The following is a 17,807-nucleotide window of genomic DNA, read 5'->3' on the forward strand; positions in this document are numbered from 1 at the left end:
CCCCCCTTCAGCCTGTCAGTGGGGCTGCAGGGACAGCGCCCTGGGGCGGCCCTGGTGGGTGCCCTGCCCGAGCCCGCCCTCTCCTGGGCGCAAATGCCCCCCCGTGGGGCCAAACTGCCCCCGCGCGGGGGAGAGAGAGCCAGTGCCAGGACAGACGGGCTGGGCGGATCGCGGCGGCCCTGATCCTGCCCCGGCTGGGCACGTGGGGCCCCCCCCCTGGGCATCCAGCCCCCGGCCTCTGGGCACGGCCCGCGCGCCTGGCACTGCGCCCCGGGCAGCTCTGCGCTCTCGGCGCCAGCCGGAGCCGGCGGGAGCAGCCTGGGGCGGGCGCGGGGAGGCGGCTCGCTCCGCTCTGCTCCGCCCCGCTCCGCCCCGCCGGCCCTGCCCGGCCCCGGCCCCGGCCCCTTCCAGCTGCGCTCCCCGCCTCCGGCCTGCGCTGAGCTGCGCGCCCGGCCCGGCCGGTGTCGTCCCTGGGCGCGGCGCCGCTGCGCACTGGGCTCGGGTGGGGAGCGCGGCGGAGCGGGCGGGGACACCGCAGCGGGCGCTGTGCGGGGGCGGCGGCGCCGCCTTTCCGGGCCGGTGAGTCGGAACTGGGGGGCCGGGCCGGGTCCCCGGCGCGCTCCAGCCATGCGGGCGGGGGTGGCCGGGATCCTCTGGTCCCCACGCGTGTCCGGAGCCCCCCCCGGCCGCTGCTGGCGGAAGGTCGCTTCTCCCCCCCCCGCCCCGTGACAGCAGCCGGGCAGCCCGCACCGCCTGCCCCACGCGGGGCGGCCTGCACTGGGGGAGCCGGCTGCCGGCGGGGCGGGGGGAGAAAGCGGATCGGGCTTCCAGTGCCTTGAGTCCGGATGCCTGGGTTTGTCGTCCCCCCCTTTGAGTGGAGGCCTCCCCCCCCCGCAGTATTCGCTTCCTGCTCTAGGGCTGGATTTGCATGAGTGAGGTGTGGGGTGGCCGGGGGGGGCAGGCTCAGGTCCAGGAGGCGGGCAGGGGCAGCGCCCCTCCTCGGGGCAGCCATCCTCCGCTGCTTGCCCGGGGCCCATCCAGACTCCCCCCTTGCCCGGCTTCGCCCTGATCCCGCAGCGCACAAGGAGGTTGAGGGCAGAGCCCGGCTGGGCCGAGCTTTGCTGGGCGGGATCTCCCCGGGTCGCCCGGCTGCAGCATCCCAGGGAGCGGGCACCCAGGGGGGTTTCGCAGCCGGCCTGCGGCTCAGCTCAGGCCAGGGGCGAGTGGCCACAAAGTCACCCAGCTGGCGTCGTTCCAGGTTGGCTAAACCCGCCCTGGGTAAGTGCAGTCCGGGGCACTGAGAGCTTGGTGGGTTATAGCCTGCTAACCTACTCATCCCCCCCTCTGCTGCCTCCCCCCGGAGCTCCCCGCCCCCGACTCCCCCACCCCTGCAGCCCCCTCCCCTGGGCTTAGCCAGAGGCTCCCGCTGCAGCTGAGTGGCAGGTGATGCTAAGACCGGTCACTCCCCATGGGGGCCCCTGGGCTCAGGCAGAGAGGAGATCGTGGGAGACCACCCCCTGGTCCTCGTATCACTCCGCTCCCCTCCTGCCCCCCTCGCCCTCCCTCCCATGCAGTCTCACTGCCCTGGGCGCAAGAGCCTTCTCCGTTGCATCGCCTGCCATCTGCAGCAGCCTGCGGATCTCTCCCCCCCGCCCCGCCCCGCCCTGCCCATGGAAATAGTCTGCTCTGGGAAGTGGTGGGACCTGCTTGGGTCATTTAAAACCCAGCTGGGAAAAGGCCCTGGGGATATGAAGTGTAGGGAACAAAACCTGTCCTGGCTCTGGGGTGGGGGGAAGGACTGGATGCTCCAACCCTTCCTTTCGGCTCCTAGTTTCTACGACTCGCTGTCTGGGACTCAGGACACGATGGTCTTAGGTCCGGGCGAATGTCACTGACTTCCAGAGAGCGGAGAAGCTCGCTTGGTGCGTGGCTGTGTCTGGGCGGGCTCTGAACACCCCACAGCTCCCTGGCAGGGGGATCCAGGGCCGTGGCTTGGCCCAGCGTAGAGATAAGGGCTACCTGCAGAGTGTGACCCCGGGGTCCCAACCCTCCTCCTGGCTGGAGCCCGAGCGGCTGGGTCAGAAAGCCAGCGTTTGCCAGGGGGGAGGCTGGCCGTCCCGGCGCCCTCCTGAGCCCGCAGGAGGTATGGACAAGGGGCCAGCGTCTGACCTTGCTTACGCATATGGCAAAGTCACTTTGCGAGAGCTGCTCCGAGATTACACTGATGCCAGCGGGATCAGGATTAGCCTGAAGTCCCTGGACTCCTGGGTATCCTCGCAAATGGGGGGGGGGGGGGGCAGGGATGCCATTTGGGATGGAAATAGCAGACGCAGCACCTCTGAATGGATCATGGCTTGGGATTTCACACCTTGCTGTCCCCTGCTCCTCAGCGCTCGCTGCTGGGGACAGCCTCCCGCCCGCCTGCTGCTGGATGGGGTGAAGCCATCTCCGCGCACGGCCCTCACCGGCTTTGGGGAAACACAAGCCTTAAAAACAGCAGATCAAAACAAAGCAACCCCGGGATCAAAGCCTGAGCCACTCAGCTGCAGGGCTGGGCTGGCCCCCCCCCCGGTGTCCCATTCGCTCTGTTACCACTGGCCCGCCCCTCCTCCTGAGCAGAGGTCACGAGGATTATTCCGGCTGGAGAGAATTATGAATATTGGAAATAAACACGGGTCTCGCTGCCAGGAAAGCCTGGCATTTCAGAGATGCGGGAGGCTGGTGGTTTTGCTGGTTGCTGGGGAAATGCGCGGACTGTAGCAGGGAGGCCCTGTGGAAAAAGAGGAACAGAAAGGGCGGGTCATTCTCGCTCAGACCAGAATTACACCCCTGGGACTCCGTCGACTGCAATGGAGTCACTCTGGATTGACACCGGGGCATGCGAGGTCAGAAGCAGGCCCAGTTCCATTTAGACGCAGCTCTGCTGGGGTCTGACAGGGCCTCAGCCAACACCTGGATCTTCTGGGGAAACTTGGCAGCCGGGGGGGGGGTCGGCCCAAGCCACGAGGAAGCAAGATTCCTGTTCCTCAGGTCCCTCTGCTCTGCCCCACCGTTATTGCACACCCTGGGGTCACCGTTGCCTGCTTCAGGCACAGCGGTTGTCTTTGCAGCGGTGCGTAGTGCAGGAGGCCCCGATGTCGGGCTCGGCCAGGAGGAGAAGGACCCCGGCCGCGTCAGAGACGCTCGTGGGAGCTGTCAGAACCTTGGAGGGTCTCTTACAGCACTGGGCGGGGAGCCCTCCCGGCCAGCACATCCTGGTGCGACCCCGCACCCCTGGGGGTGGGTCCGCGTCAGCCGGGTTTGAACCTCAGCCCCCTGACTCTTCAGGCCAGAGCGAGGCCAAGCGCGCTGGGTTATCCGAGGCTGGAGCAGGCCCGTCCACCGCGAGGTGCAGTTGGCTGACGCAGCCTCGGTTTCCCTCCTTTCACGGCCGGCTCACTGTGGAGTCTGCCCCTGGGGACCTGCCTTCCTGGGCAGCTGGAGGTCCTGTTCTCAGCGGTTCCTTAGCCTCTGTCGGCCTGCCTGGAACCCCATCCCCACAGCCCTGCCCTAGGGGGATAAGCTCCTTCCAGCAGCTTTCCTCTCTCCATCATCCCCTGGTGACCCTGCTTGTCCTTTTATAGGAAGCACCCGGCCCGGTTCTCCCCAGCTGGGTCTAATCCTTAATCGCCTGCCTCCCTCCCGCCCCCTCCTGGCACCACAGAACGGGCTAATAGGGCTTGCTGGCTCCCCTTAACCCTTTCACTGCCAGCGTCAGGTTCAGACACCCTCTCTCCAGAGCCCCGGCCCCACTAGAGAGGGACCAAGTGCCACCCAGAACGGGTGTGGGCCTATTGGCTGCTCCCTTCTTCAGGGGGGGGACCAAACATCCTGCCCTGGGCTCCGGGCCTCTAGGGGCCTGTGCAAAGAGCCTGCCCTTTGCTTGTCTGTTGCACCGTCTAGCATCTCCGGAGGCTTTACAGGCATCCCTGAATGTAGTGTCCGTGAGCGAGGGGCGTATTAGCCCCATTTCCCAGCGGGAGGAACCGAGGCACTGGGAGGTGAAGGGACTTGCCCGTGGTCCCACGATGACTCGGGGGCCGTGCTGGGATTGGAACCCAGGAGTCCTGAGTCCCCAGTTCTGGGCGTCAGTGCCAAGGGCAGGGTAAGGGTCAGTGCGTGCAGTGATGGGGCAGATCCCGGAGGTTACAAAGCCCCAGAGCTTCTCCGGGCAAGGTAGGGATCCCACGGCGCCCTCAGCGCCTCAGGACGCAACAGGAGGGACCCTTCTGGGCGGGCTGGGTGAACAGAGAGCTGGGAACCCATTGCTCCTCCAGCCGTCCACGAGGGGGGGATGTGGGCATCTCTGATTGCGAGAAGACCGCCCCCAGGGCCGTGTGCGCAGCATGGTTAGCACCCGCGGCCATAACTTCCCTGCTCGTTGTCTCCCCCCAGAGGATGTCGGTGGGACTGCCCTTGCACATCAACCTCAAGGAGCCGCGATGGGACCAGAGCACCTTCCTGGGGCGAGCCAAGCACTTCTTCATGGTGACCGACCCCCGGAACCTCCTGCTGTCCGGAGAGACGCTGGAGGACGCCCGGAGGGTGATTGAGAATTACAGGTTCTCTGTGAAGTCTTGGGGTTGCGTTTCCCCTCCGGGGGCGGAGGGGCGGGGAAGGTGCATTGTCTGAGGGGTGCTCTGCGATCCGGCCACTGTGCCGTGGTGACCCCGAGGGCTGGAGCTGGGGGGCAATGCCCTGAATGCGGGGGGTGGGGAACTGGTCCGTGCTCTTGTCTAGGGTAAACTGCCCCGGCGCTGGCCGGGAATAGCAGCGATGAGGCAGACGGCCCCTCTACAGAGTCGGGCAGTAGCTGGCACCGGGGGCAGGGGCCGGGGGGCACCAGCCTTCTCCCCAGCTGGACATTCAGAGCAGAGACGCCCACCTAGGCGACCACGGCGGGGCTCAGCCCGGCGGGACGGGTGCTGATGCACCCTGGAGACGTCCAGTTGGGCCGGGGGCCCTCGCTAAAGCCGCCAGCTCTCTCCTGGCTGCCGAGGCGCCTCGCGAGGGAGCAGCGGGCCTGGCGCGATCTGCCAGGAAGTGGGGGGGGGGGCAGACGGCGTGGAGACCCAGCCGTGGCTCCGCCGGTGCGAACGGGGGTAGTCACCGCTCCCTCCCCCTGCCACCGCCGCAGGTCGGGGACGGTGCCGCCGGGCCTGACGGAGGACCAGCTCTGGCGGGCGAAATATGTCTACGACTCGGCCTTCCACCCCGACACCGGGGAGAAGATGATCCTGATCGGGCGCATGTCGGCCCAGGTGCCCATGAACATGACCATCACCGGCTGCATGCTCACCTTCTACAGGCACGTTAGCCCTCGGGGACGGGACCCCCCCCCGACCTCCCCCATACCCCCTGCAGGGCCTGGGACCTGGGGTGGGGACCCCCCCGCCTGACCTCTCCTGTGCCCCCTGTTGGCCCCGGGGTGTGGGGTGGGGACCCCCTCGACCTGTCCCGTACCCCCTGAGGCAGGGACCCCCCGACCTCTCCCGTACCCCCTGCTGGCCCTGGGCCTGAGGCCGCAGCGCAGCATGACCCGTGGCAGCGCACCGGCACGCTTGTCGCACTGTGGACCCCTCGAGCCCTGAAGGAGGGCGGGGGGCACCCCCAGGTAACGTGCCCGAAGGCTTGCCCTCCTGGGTCGGTTCCTCGGGGCTCAGTGCCCCAGCCAGGCCTCGTGCTGTGATCTTCCAGCCCTGAGCTGGCTCTGGGGTCTCCTTCCCTGCTCTGCACTGGAGTGAGCGAAGACCAAGGGGCCAGGCGGGGAGAACCCCAGGGGGGCGAGTCCGTGCGTCCCTGGGTGTGCGGCTGGGGAGGGCTGATCGGCGCAAAACTCCACCAGCCCACGCCTCCCCTCCCTCCGCCGGCGTGGGTCCCTGCCCAGCCCATGACGTGCCCTCTCCCCCCCCGTTCCCCAGGACGACCCCCGCGGTGTTATTCTGGCAGTGGGTGAACCAGTCGTTCAACGCGATTGTGAACTACACCAACCGGAGCGGAGACGCCCCCATCACGGTCGGGTAAGGGACGGCCGGCCCGGGCGCCGTCTGGGAAATCCGGGGCAGCGCCGGAGCCACGCGACCCAGGGCACGGGTGCCGCTGGGCAGGGCCAGCGCCGGAGCCGTGGCATTGCCGTGAGCCTTCCGTGGCGCCCAGGCTTGGCCTGACACGTGCAACGTGTTGGCGTGAGCTGCCTTCACCCTGGCTCAGAGCCGGTGCCCAGGGCTCCCGCCAGGGGTGATGGGCTGATTCCTCTGATGCTGTGGTGCCCAGAACCGGGGCAGTCGCCGGGGGACGGATCAGCTGGTGGCTGCCATGCCTGGAGGAAGGGCTCGCCGGGAGGGCAGGCTGGCTGGCTGGACGAGGCCCCGCCGTGCTGCCTTGCCACGCTTCACTATCACTTGCCCGCTTCCTTTACAGCCAGCTGGGGACGGCCTACGTCAGCGCCACCACCGGGGCGGTCGTGACGGCGCTGGGACTCAAGTCTCTCACCCAGGTATGGGACCCCGGCCCTGTTTCGGCTGGGTCGGAGCACGCCCGGCACGGGGTCCAGAGAGAGGGGCTGCCCGGGTGCTACACTGCAGGACCGATGCTCTGCATCCACGCTCGGCCCCCCACGAGCGAGCCAGAGGCTCTGCTCTCCTTGGGAGGAGCCCTGGGGGCCCAGGGTCTCTCTTGGGGGAAGCCCCAAGCATTTTATCCACTGGAGAATGGAGCAGCCGCATCCAGCCCCCCAGCCGAGACCAGGGCCCTGTTGTGCTAGGTGCTGCACAGACAGACACACGGTGACAGATAACCCCTGCCCTGACACGCTGGGAGTCTAAATAGACAAGACAGACAAGTTGTTATTCTGCTTTATAGATGGGGAAGTGAGGCCGTGAGAGATGAAGTGACCGGTCCAGGCAGAGCCAGGACTGAGGCCGAGCTCTCTTGAGCCCCAGCCCAGTGCTCTAACCACTAGACTATTCTGCCTTCTACCCTGCCCTGTTCTCATTCCCTGGCGTTTGATGGTCTCTTCTCTCCCTCTCCAGCACTTGCCGTCGATTATTGGCCGCTACGTGCCTTTTGCTGCCGTGGCAGCTGCTAACTGCATCAACATTCCTTTAATGCGGCAGAGGTAAGGGGACTTCGCCACGGCAGAGCAGCTTTGTACACGGGGGGAAATAGATGCTGCTGAAGGACACGGATCCGTCTAGCCGGGCACCTTGCTTCTGGCAGTAAGCACAACCTGATGCTGTCAGGGGAGGCGAGAACCTCCTGCGTACTGCACTTGGTCAGCGGTGCCATGCCGTGACAGGTGGAATTCCTTCCTGACCCCCCACGGCTGGTCAGAACATGCTCTGAAGCATGAGAGTCGTTTTCGTTTATAGAGCTGGAATAATGGTCATTTTCCAGAGATTAGGCTTGGTGAAAGGTGCCACCTTAACAGCCAGGGAATGAAAATCTCTCACCAGCTACAGACCCAGTCTGTCACAGGCAGGGGCGTGGTGAGTCTCACGCCAGTTTGACCCTCACACCTGCCATGGAAGGGCCACTCACCTCTAAAGCGGAATTCGGTCCTTGGCCTCTCTGCTGAGGCTGCTAGCAAATTTCCCAGCTGGCGCCAGTGATCTGGCCACTTGGAGCTGGGCTGAGAACCCCCGCACTCATTTCACACATGCCCCGTTACCTATCCTTCTGCCCCAGCCAGGCTCCCTGCCCGTGGCCCAGCTATGCCCTGGCACGCCGGTAGTGGTACGGGAGCCTGGTCTGTCTCTTTTTGCAGGGAGCTGAAGTTTGGGATCCCCGTCACGGATGAGGACGGGAACCGGCTGGGGGAGTCGAGGGCAGCGGCCCAGCAAGCCATTGCCCAGGTGGTGGTGTCCCGGATCGGTATGGCTGCCCCGGCCATGGGTGAGTCACTTCCCTGGCGGATCAGTGCCGAACGTGGGCCGATCTCCAGACTGCCCGGCCCTCCCTCACTTCCCGCCGCGGTTAGCACCGCCTGTTAATTTCCTTCTCCTTCGCCCCTCCTAGCCATCCCGCCCGTGATCATGAACGCCCTGGAGAAGAGAGCCTTCCTGAAGGTACATTCCCAGCGTGGGGCCGTTGTGGCTTTCCCTGCCCAGCTACACCCCAGCCGCCTCTCCAGGGGGCTTGATATCACCCTGTCTGCGCGGCTGGGACCCCACCTCCACCCTTGGCCAAGGGCATCATCATGACATGGGCCCTGGTCTCATGGGAGCAGCCCATGTTAAAGCCACTGGTATGTGAGCAAGATCTGCCCACCTCCCCAGCAGGGTCAGGTGTAAAGGGGGCGGGAGGATTAATGCTGGTCAGGCTGATGGGGGACGGAATAAAGGTCGTCCAAGGATTGTATTGTAAATCCAGGGCCGGGGGACCCGAGCTCGTGCACCTCGTGTTTCCAAGCCCCTGCTTAAGCGTCCACACTGCATTGTCACCCGGGCCTGGGTCTCACGGCCGTGCCCTTGTGTCCACACTGCGCCGCGCAGCCCTTCGGACGCGGGGCGGCGGCTAGAGCTGCGTCCCCGCTGCAAACTGACGGGGCTGGGACCCGAGTAGTCCCAGCGGGAGTCGGGCTTTCACCCTGCCCCGAGCTGGGTCCTAGGACCTGGGCCCTGAGCGCTTGCTGACCTGAGTCAGGCCGATGGGCGTGTAGACGGAAAGGGGGGGGCTCAAAGCTGAGGCAGAGTCTGGGCTTGGTAGACAGACCCTTAAGCGCAAGGCTGATCAGAGACAGGAGATGGGGCTGAAGGGCAGATCCCAGGCCTACCGGCCAGGTGCCTGCCAAGCCGCGCCCCAACTGCGCCCAGAGATCTGGGGATTGTCACGGCCTGCACCGCCTTCTGACGGTGATCGTCTCCTGGTCCCACTGCCCCCGCCTCTGCTCGCTGCAGCACACCAGCCCCCGGGCAGCTCCTGCCAGAGCGGCCAGGGAAAAGGAACCCTAGGAAAGGACCCTGAGCGCCTTGCAGAGCTATTTGGAGCTGGGAACGCGGGGTAGGAGCAGGCAGCGAGCGGGCTGCTGTCTGTGTATCACCAGCTCGTGTCCTGTAGGCCTGACACAGTGTGTGGTGCCTACCCCGCGAAGGTATCCCCTATTTCCTTAAAGTGTAAGCAGTACCCCACCCGTCAATATAACCCTCCTGCTAACGCAGAGCCCCCTTGTCTTTCCCTGTAGCGATACCCCTGGATGAATGCTCCCTTGCAGGTCGGGCTGGTAGGGTTCTGGTAAGTGACGTCTGCGAATAGGGGACGCTCGCCCAGCCCAGCTGAGGGGGAGAAGCCACTTTGGGACGACTTTCCCTTGGGTTTGCTGGCCTGGTCTCAGAGGTGGAAGTATCTGTTGCTTCAGACAAACCAGAACCATCGGGAGCCTTTGACGGGCCGCCAGCCCTCTCGGAGGCCCCGTCATTTCCCACCCACTCCCTGTCATTGTTCATTTCTCAGTTAAATGCACTGCCAGTAAATTCAGACCAAAGCAGTGGTCGGACCTCTGCTTTGCCTGGTGAACCCATGCCCTGTGGAACTCACTGCTGCAGGATGTTACCAGGCCTGGTGCTTCCTGAGTCAGGCCAGAAGCAGGAGTGGCAAGAGACCCAGAGCATGGATCTTCTGATAGTATTTCCCGCCCTACTGGCAGCAGGAAGGGGTAAAACTCACAGGAGCGTGTGTCTGGTGAGGTTTCCAGTGCATCTTTGTGGAGTCAAGGAGCTTGGTTAATTCAGATCAGCAGCCAAACCACTCCATTGGAGTGATCTGGGGAGGGGAAGGGAACCTGGCTGGGAGGGCAGACGAGGGTGAGCTGAATTTCTTTAGGGGCGGTCTCTCTCCCTGTTTCACTTAGGCGCTGGCCCAGCCCTAATTTCTGTGACTGTCATTGGGGGAGCTCATCTTCGAGACACCCCAGAGAGGAGGTGTAACAGCCCCGCCTTACAGATGGATCTGGGTCTCCTGGGTCCCAGCCTGGAGCTCTAACTGCTAGGCCATCCTTCCTCCCTGCAATGGGTTGGCCCCGAACAAAGAGGCCATTGGGGCTGGTGGGGCTTTCTGACCCTCTGGCCAGCACTGCCCCCTTCTAGCCTCTCGGTCCGTGGGATGCCGCATCGCTCTCGGCCCCGGCTCCGGGGACGATTGTGGGCTGAAGCATTAGAAATCAGCTCTGCTCTCGGTGTCTTTCCTTTGCAGTTTGGTGTTTGCGACCCCGCTGTGCTGCGCGCTCTTCCCACAGAAAAGGTAAGGCTGCTCAGTGGCGTGTCCTCTGTGTGCTCGGCCCTAGGGGTGAGCAGCCCACAGCACGACTTTGGAGTTGTGTGTGTGTGTTTGTGTGTACGCACAGGCAAAGGTGGCTTAAGACAGCGGCTCGCAACCCTTCCAGACGGCCGTGCCCCTCTCAGGAGTCTGATTTGTCCTGTGTGCCCACCCAGCTTCACTTCACTGAAAAACGACTTGCTTACAGAAATCAGACAAAAACACCAAAGTGTCACAGCCGCTGTTACCGCTGCCTTTCTTCTTCGGACCATCTAACTATAGAATAAATCGACTGGCATATCAGTATTGTGCTCCCATTTCAGTGTGCAGCATGTAGAGCAGTACAAACGAGTCATTGTCTGTATGAAATCAGAGTTTGTACTGGCTTCGCTGGTGCTTTTTATGCAGCCTGTTGTAAAACGAGGCAAATACCTGGATGAGTTGATGTACCCTAGGAAGATCTCTGCCTACCCCTGGGTGGGAGCCGCTGCTTTAAGACATCTTTGCTCCCCCAGTCCCGGGAGCCACTTTTGCACCAGGCTGTGATCAATTGTTCTCAAAACACTGACGGTAGGACAAGAAGTGATGGTTTAATCCGCGGCGAGGGAGATTTAGGTTAGATATTAGGAAAAACTTTGTAGCTCGCAGGTTAGTTAAGCTCTGGAATAGGCTTCCCAGGGAGATTGTGGTATCCCCATCCCGGGAGCTTTTTAAGAACTGGTTGGGCAAATACCTGGCAAGGATAATCTAGGTTGACTTGGTCCTGCCTCAGTGCCCGGGGCTGGACTTGATGACCTCTGGAGGTCCCTTCCAGCCCCATCTGTCTGTGCTTCTGTTTGCACAGCTGCATCCTGCGCTTTACCTAGTTCTTGCTGAGAGAGGCAGAGGGACATCCCGGGCAGTGGATCTCTGCAGGTCATTAGCAATGTCTGACACAGGAAACTTCTGTGCCACCGTCTCTTGCGTTCTCTTCGCTCTGCTACTGCCTCCTCTTCTTTATAAAAGCCTCAGCTCCCCCGTCAGAGAGCAGAGACGCTCTCACACCACGGAGGTGGCCAATCGTGTGCTGCAAATCGCTTGCAAGGGCCCCCCCGCCCAGGCTGAGAGTTGCCACAGAATAGCGGGTTTGCCGGGCGATTCTGAATAACCGAGAGGGATGTTCCAATCCGAATCTGTTTGCAAACCATCTGCGAGCAGAAAAAGAGACTAAAGCCACGGGGTGATTGATCGGCTGTGGGGCGTTCTCCCACCTGTATGGAAAGGGAGACTTCCTTAGACAACTCTCCCTTCTCTGCCCCCCTCTCTGAATGGATTTGTCTCCCCTCTGCAGCTCTATGAGAGTCACTCGCCTGGAGCCTGAAGTCCAAGCTCTGATCCGGGAGAAGAATCCCCACACGGAGATCGTCTACTTCAACAAAGGGCTCTAAGCGAGGCTTCTCCCCAGCTCGCAGCTCCAGCCTGCTGGGAGAGGAGATCAGGGAACGGATCGGAACCCAGGCGTCCGGGGCAGAATGTTAAATGTTGTGCTAGAATAACGCCTTCGAGGTGCCGCTTTGTTTTTGGCTGTCATGTCTCAGTAGGTCCCATGTGCGCGGTGTCCGTTCCTTGGACTCAGCTGACCCATAGCGATAGGTAGTGACGTAGGCTGCTGTAGCGTGTAGTGTCTTTCCTGAAAAAAACAGAAACATTCCAGTGGTCCGAGCTGATCCTCTCCGGTGGCTGGTCGAAAGCACTCAGGGCTCCTAGGCAACCCTCCCTCCACCCCACCCTCATGCTGGGCGTGGTCCCAAAGTGGCTTGGAGGTCCATCTTCGCTGCCAGAAAGTCTCGGGAGACTAATATTCTTGAGGTGTTTCAGTGGGGACGCTTCATTGCTGGGAAGAAGCTGGAGTGGGTGATGCACGTAGGGTGAGCAGATGCCCTTGAGTTGCCCTCCTGCTTTGTTGTTCTCTGGTGGGATTTCACAACTGACGTGAGGCAAGAAAGCCCAGCAGAACGGACCGGAGTACCAGTGGGGGCAGCTCTGGTGCAGTCGCTTGGCGGGAGACGGGGTGAATTTTATGACGAAAGATCGTTCTAAACGTTCTCCACCTGTCTGCGGGCGGATTCCTGACTTTCCTAAGGGAGGGCAGAAGTCAAGGAGGAAGACACCTGGCCATCTTCCAGCCAGGCAGGCCCCGAGTGGGGCGGTTTGTTGGAGGGTAGGACAGTCTAGGGTGCGTGAGCAGGTGTCTTCTCAGTGGGCTGGTTCACCAGAATTAGCAGCACAAAAGGTTTTTGGAGGGCTGGATGCAGTGTGATGAGACTGTTTCCTTTTGCCATGCTGGAGGATCTCTCTCAGGTTGGGGCATCCTCCGTACCCTTGCTCCTTTTAGCATTGGCCTGGTACTTCCATCGCAGACTGAAAGACGCAGCTTCTCTGCCGGGTGGGAGGCAGTCACACAGCCAGCCTGGCCTTTCAGACTCCGAGACCGCAGCTGAGCGACCCTGGTGCAGTGTTTGTTAGGCAGACATTGCGGTGAAGTGTCCTGGCCGCTGGGGAAGGTTACATATTTAGACAGCGGAATCGCTCGGAAAAAGGTCTAGAGAGGAAAGAGAAGACTATCTAAGGGAGCTTGCTGCTGCCACCCATAACAGCCTCTCATGTCAGTAAGGCGCAGAAGGCAGAGCTGGACCCTGGAGCGTTTTGGGGTGTCCCGATACGGGTTTTCTTGACTTGCAGGAGAATTAGCTGCAATTCCTGAATTTGGGGAAAGCCTGGACCCAAATCTGTATCTCCGCTTTGCACTTCGGCCCCTCTCTGCTATTGGACCCGGGTTTTTGGGCCCAGCTTTCACTCATCTGTGTATATTTTTGCGCACTCCACACCTGTGCACATAAGGGACCGTTCCTAACCACTGGAAGTACAGGGGCCAGTTCCGATACCTGGCACACACAGCACAATGGAATTTACATGGTGGAGAGTTACATTTTCCACCAGGGCTCTACACATGGAAATTCCCCCGCCTGTCTGCACAGATCTTACAACCGGCCCGCTGCCTTGCCCTCTTTAAACGCACAAGGGGAAGTGTGATAAAAAAATCAGGACCCTCCTGTTCTGTTGCGAACCTTGACTCAGTACACGCATGGTGCAGGGAAATGCATCCCGGTAGCTTTAAGATGCGAAAGGCAATCACTAGGCGCAAGAGATCACTGATAAATAAAGCCCAAAGAGAGAAGGAAATGGGCGCCCCTTCTATTATCTGAAGGGATGAAATGCTAGAGGGGTAGAGAGGCTGTTCCAATCATCGCAGCTCTGTTGCAACCCGCCCAATCTAGCTTAAAATATGACTCATTCAGGGTCTGATTCTGCCCCGCTACAATCTGCAGGCGTTGTGCTATTGGCTTCAGTGGGCAGATGATCAGGGTTGTGAATACAGCGTTTTAAAAATAGCATAGACAAGTCAGCTAAAGGAGATCTGAGGGCTGGAAGTGCTGGAGCTGCTGGAAAAGGAGGAGCCTGGCCTCTGATGGAAGGGGCTGGGGAATGTCACAGCTAAGCAAGCGTGACTCAAGGCTACTCCAGGTCAGTGATTTAATCCGGTTTTCCGCTCCTTTCATCTCCAGAGCAAATTACACATTCTAATCTCGGAAAAACAGCCTGGTTTGTTTTTAATGTCATCTTTGTTCAGAGCCTCAGGTCCCGTCCTGGGGCTGCCAGGCACCCTTTTAACCTGTTTACTTTTAAGGGGCTCTTGTCTCATTGCTTTAAGCTCACCCTGTTGTTTGTTATATGAGACTCCCTTTGAACATGTTACATTTAAAGGGATCTTGTCACGCTGCTTTAAGGTCACCCTGCTTTCTGCTGTGTGCACGGGCGTGGGTATAAAAATGAGGGATGTTTTACAACATCTCAAGCAGACAGAAATGTTTCTGTGACATTTAAGAATTTCAGTGAAAACCAGTTTAGTCCTGGCTGTGTATAAACCCTCCCCTGCTGTGTGTGTGGTGCAGAACTGGGGCAGGAAACTGACTAGACTTGGGAGGCGAAACTGACTTGCCTGGTTTGCCTGTCCCAAGTGAAGTAATGTGCACAGAACAAACCACCTGCAACTAGAGGGGAAAGGGAACTGGATCTTTCAAATTCCACCCGTTAGGATTAGCTGGAGGCGGTATTACTAGTCAGACTGGGCGGGACAATTCTTTGACTGCCTCTTGGAGGGGGGATTAGCCCAAGAGACACAGAATGAGGTGAAAGATCCTCCCTGTTCATATCTAGTCCCATCCCTGCAGGAGATGGCTGTTTGCTCCTCCAACTCTTCCCAGGTGCCATGTCATCATGCCCTGTCGATTTCAGTGGGCTGGCACTGACAGAACCAGGCCTGGAGCGTGTCTGTAATGCGGCCAGATTGACCTGGCTCGGGTGGCAGTGATAAGGACCATCGATCCTCATGCTCCAGGGCATAGGATGAGCAGCAGAAGTCAGGGGTCAGGCAGAAATTCCCCCATCCTCCCCACTCATAACAGGGCACTGCAGGTGTTTTACACTTTCCTCTGAAGTGCTTGGTACAGCAACGGGTGTTGCTGGAGACAGACCACGGGGCTAGATGGCACATCAGATTCTAAAGGGTTTAGGCAGGGACAGGTTGACTTTAATCCCCTTTCCACCTCCCCTTTTCAGTGGGTTTAAAAGCCCTTAAGTGATGGTTTTGAGGGAAGCTGGAGGCAGCGTGGTCGAGTGGTTTGAGCAGGACACTGGGAGTCAGGACTCCCGGGTCCCCTGCTTGGTTCGGCCATCGACTTGCTGGGTGCCTATGTGCAAGTCACGTCACCGCCTCGCTGCGCCTTGGTTTCCTTGTGTGAGGGGAACGGGGGTAATGCTACTCACCCGTCTTTGTCCAGTGCCCTGAGGTCTTTGGATAATGGTTGCTGTAGAAATGCAAAGTAGTTGTTTGACTCCATAGAGCCAGTGGGTGAGAAGGGACCGCAGGATCTAGTCTGACCCCCAGCCAAGATCCAGGATGTGTTGTGTCTGAACCATCCAAGAGCGATGGCTGTCCTGGGAACGTCAATCCCACCCCCCATCACTCACCTTGAGCACAGGGGGACAACAACAGAACCTAGTGTAAATCAAATGAAATAGTAGAAACGCCAGGTTTTTACAGGGACAAGGAGACAAGGCAAATCAACGTACTCCTGTCTGTAAAAGAAGCTGGCTGTTGTTTCTCCTTTGCATTGGATTTATTTCCAGCAGGGGCCTTCACAGATCAGAAATCTTTGGAGGGGCAGGATGTTTAAAATCAAACAAACAAAAAAATCCATGGAAGCAGCGAGCCGGCATGTTATGCAAGGCAGCGTTTACCGGTATATGTAGGTCCTACAAGAAGTGTGTGGTTGCTTTCTGCCGACACAAGGGGTTGCTGTGCTGGCAGGAGATGAGAATCGGTGCTACAAGAAAGGGCAACTTCTAAGATTTGGCAAATTCCCACCCGTTGTGAGCCGTTTGCAATCTCCCTTTCCCGTGGCTTTGTCCCTGTAACCGAGGTCTGTTCAGAAAGGGCTCGGGTGCAGCTCTGGGGGCGTGAGGCTGGGGAGGTAGATGAAGAGACGCCGGCTTTGAAGGGCGGCGTCGCTGAAATGAACGCTGTTGCCTTTGTAACCGTTTCAGTAGGATCTGTAGCGCGCTGCGCGTCAGGGCCTGGCGGAGCACCGTGGACATGAGAAACTGGAGCCCCGGGGGGGAGTGTTACGTAGGGGACTTGGGATCTTGTGATTTTGGGGTGGGGCACTGCAGGACGGGGGCCTCACCCCGACTCCAGGATGTTCTGGTGCTCTCTCGTTGGGCCCCTGCCAATCCAACACACCGGCTTAGGAACAGAAAGCTTTAATAATCCTTGTGCAATATGGCCTGGGGTGCTCGATACCTGTCGGTGTCACCCTGCTCCCCAGGGGCAGGGGCCGAGTCCCAGCGTAGGGGTGGGGCCCATCCCTTCCTGCCATGGGTTCATCGGTGTGTGCGCTGCTCTCTCGGCTGGTGTCGGGGTGAACACCTGTCCCCTGAACTCAGATCCCTCTTGGCGGGTTCAGGGAGCCTGCGCTCCCAAAGGGGTGCTGTGCCCAGGTCTGACCTCCGTTGTCGCGTTAGCCAGAGCAGTGGGGACAAAACAAAGGTGATGTTTTCTGCCTCTGGCATGTGGCTTTGCTGGTTTATTGGAGTAGGAGCACGGCGTCCTCTCCCAGTCCCAAAGCAGATCAGTTGCTGGCGTTCTTCTCCGCTTCCTGTCCCAACGGGATATGGTGCAATGTAAAGGTTGATGTCCAGAGCCCAAGCATCATTTTTCTGGGCCCAGTACAAACATGTAACATGGGCCCCCCCACACACACACACCACAACCCCTCATCCCCTACCTACAATCTCATGAGCTATGAAAAAGTTTGCATTCTGAAATTACTGTTACATATTCTACATTTCTGAAAAATGGCCCCCGCCGGGCTATTTTTGTTGAACGTAACACCCAGCCTGAGAGTCCGACACGTTTGCTGACTATTTTGTAACTTTCTGGTCACTATAAAGGTATTCTATCCTGTCAGTGTCTTGATTTTTTTATTCTAATGGACCAATGTGACTGCAAACATCTTATAATCAGGCCAATGAACTTTCAAGCTGGATTTTTCTGGTCTTTTCATTGCAAAATCATGAATTAACCCCCCCAGTCAATTTCTCTTGCTAGTTCACACTCAATAGACACAATAGCCAGGTGGCTTAATGGTTCTTGTCCCACTGTGGAACGCCTGCAGTTTTTGATGAGTGGTAGCTTGCTGAAACTTCTTTCAGCTTCTGCCACAGTCACTGGCAGTGTGCAAAAAATCCGCAGGGCTACGCACACTTCACTGGAAATCAGTTGCCGTTGTTGTCTGTAAATCTCATTTAATACGATAAGTGGGGGTAGGTCAGATTCTTTTCCACAAGCAGAAGAAGATTTTTTTTCAGGTGCAACATTTCACAAGGCAAATTCTCAGAAAGCTCCGCAGGATACGTGTGAAGCAGACATTCAGAAGCGTCTCCCAGTTCCCCAGGCTCTAGTGTCCCATATTTTAGGACTGCCCGGAATGGCAAACCAATGTTACTGGTGGCTCTGAATCTATGCTCTACTTCGCAGATGACAGTGTCCAAAGTTGCATTGAAAACATTCCTTCTGAATGAAGACCCGGGTTCATTTTCAGAGATGGTAGAAGATGAGCGGTTCCAGCAAATCTCACAAGATCTGGACAATCGATACAAGGAAATAAGTTTCTATAAGTATCCTCAGGCATGATCTACAATTTAGCCTCCGTTTCTTCCTCATGGTAATGGGGGTTGCAGCCTGGGCTGGGCCTCTGGGTCCCAGTAAAGTGTACCCTTTCCCCCCCATGTGCGGGCCCTGGTGATGTTTCCCTCTAGTGGCTGTCCTGTATAGAGGAGAAGTGACCTATTACTGCTGCTGGCTGAGGGAGTGCTCCCTTAGCTCACGTGAGAGAGCGCTGGGCTTCTGGGAGGGT

General features: G+C 59.5%; 1 protein-coding gene across 2 annotated transcripts; it reads left to right on the forward strand.

Moving 5' to 3' along the window:
• Positions 1 to 313: 313 nt before the first annotated feature.
• On the forward strand, positions 314 to 16,858 carry SFXN3 (sideroflexin 3). 2 transcript variants are annotated; one of them, XM_067536994.1, is made up of 11 exons: positions 314 to 579; positions 4,435 to 4,601; positions 5,177 to 5,347; positions 5,961 to 6,059; positions 6,460 to 6,535; positions 7,071 to 7,156; positions 7,805 to 7,932; positions 8,056 to 8,105; positions 9,221 to 9,270; positions 10,228 to 10,275; positions 11,621 to 16,858. In XM_067536994.1, exons 2-11 carry the CDS (start codon positions 4,438 to 4,440, stop codon positions 11,715 to 11,717), a joined length of 969 nt encoding a protein of 322 aa, XP_067393095.1. In that variant the 5' UTR covers positions 314 to 579; positions 4,435 to 4,437; the 3' UTR covers positions 11,718 to 16,858. The 2 variants fall into 2 exon arrangements, with proteins under 2 accessions (XP_067393095.1, XP_067393096.1); XM_067536995.1 differs by lacking the exon at positions 314 to 579 and having other exon boundaries at positions 4,448 to 4,584.
• The last annotated feature ends 949 nt before the right edge of the window (positions 16,859 to 17,807 follow it).

This window comes from Emydura macquarii, unplaced genomic scaffold (genome assembly GCF_026122565.2).
Source record: "Emydura macquarii macquarii isolate MOO-44397 ecotype Brisbane River unplaced genomic scaffold, CSIRO-AGI_Emac_v2 contig_3692, whole genome shotgun sequence".
Lineage (NCBI taxonomy): Eukaryota > Metazoa > Chordata > Testudines > Chelidae > Emydura > Emydura macquarii.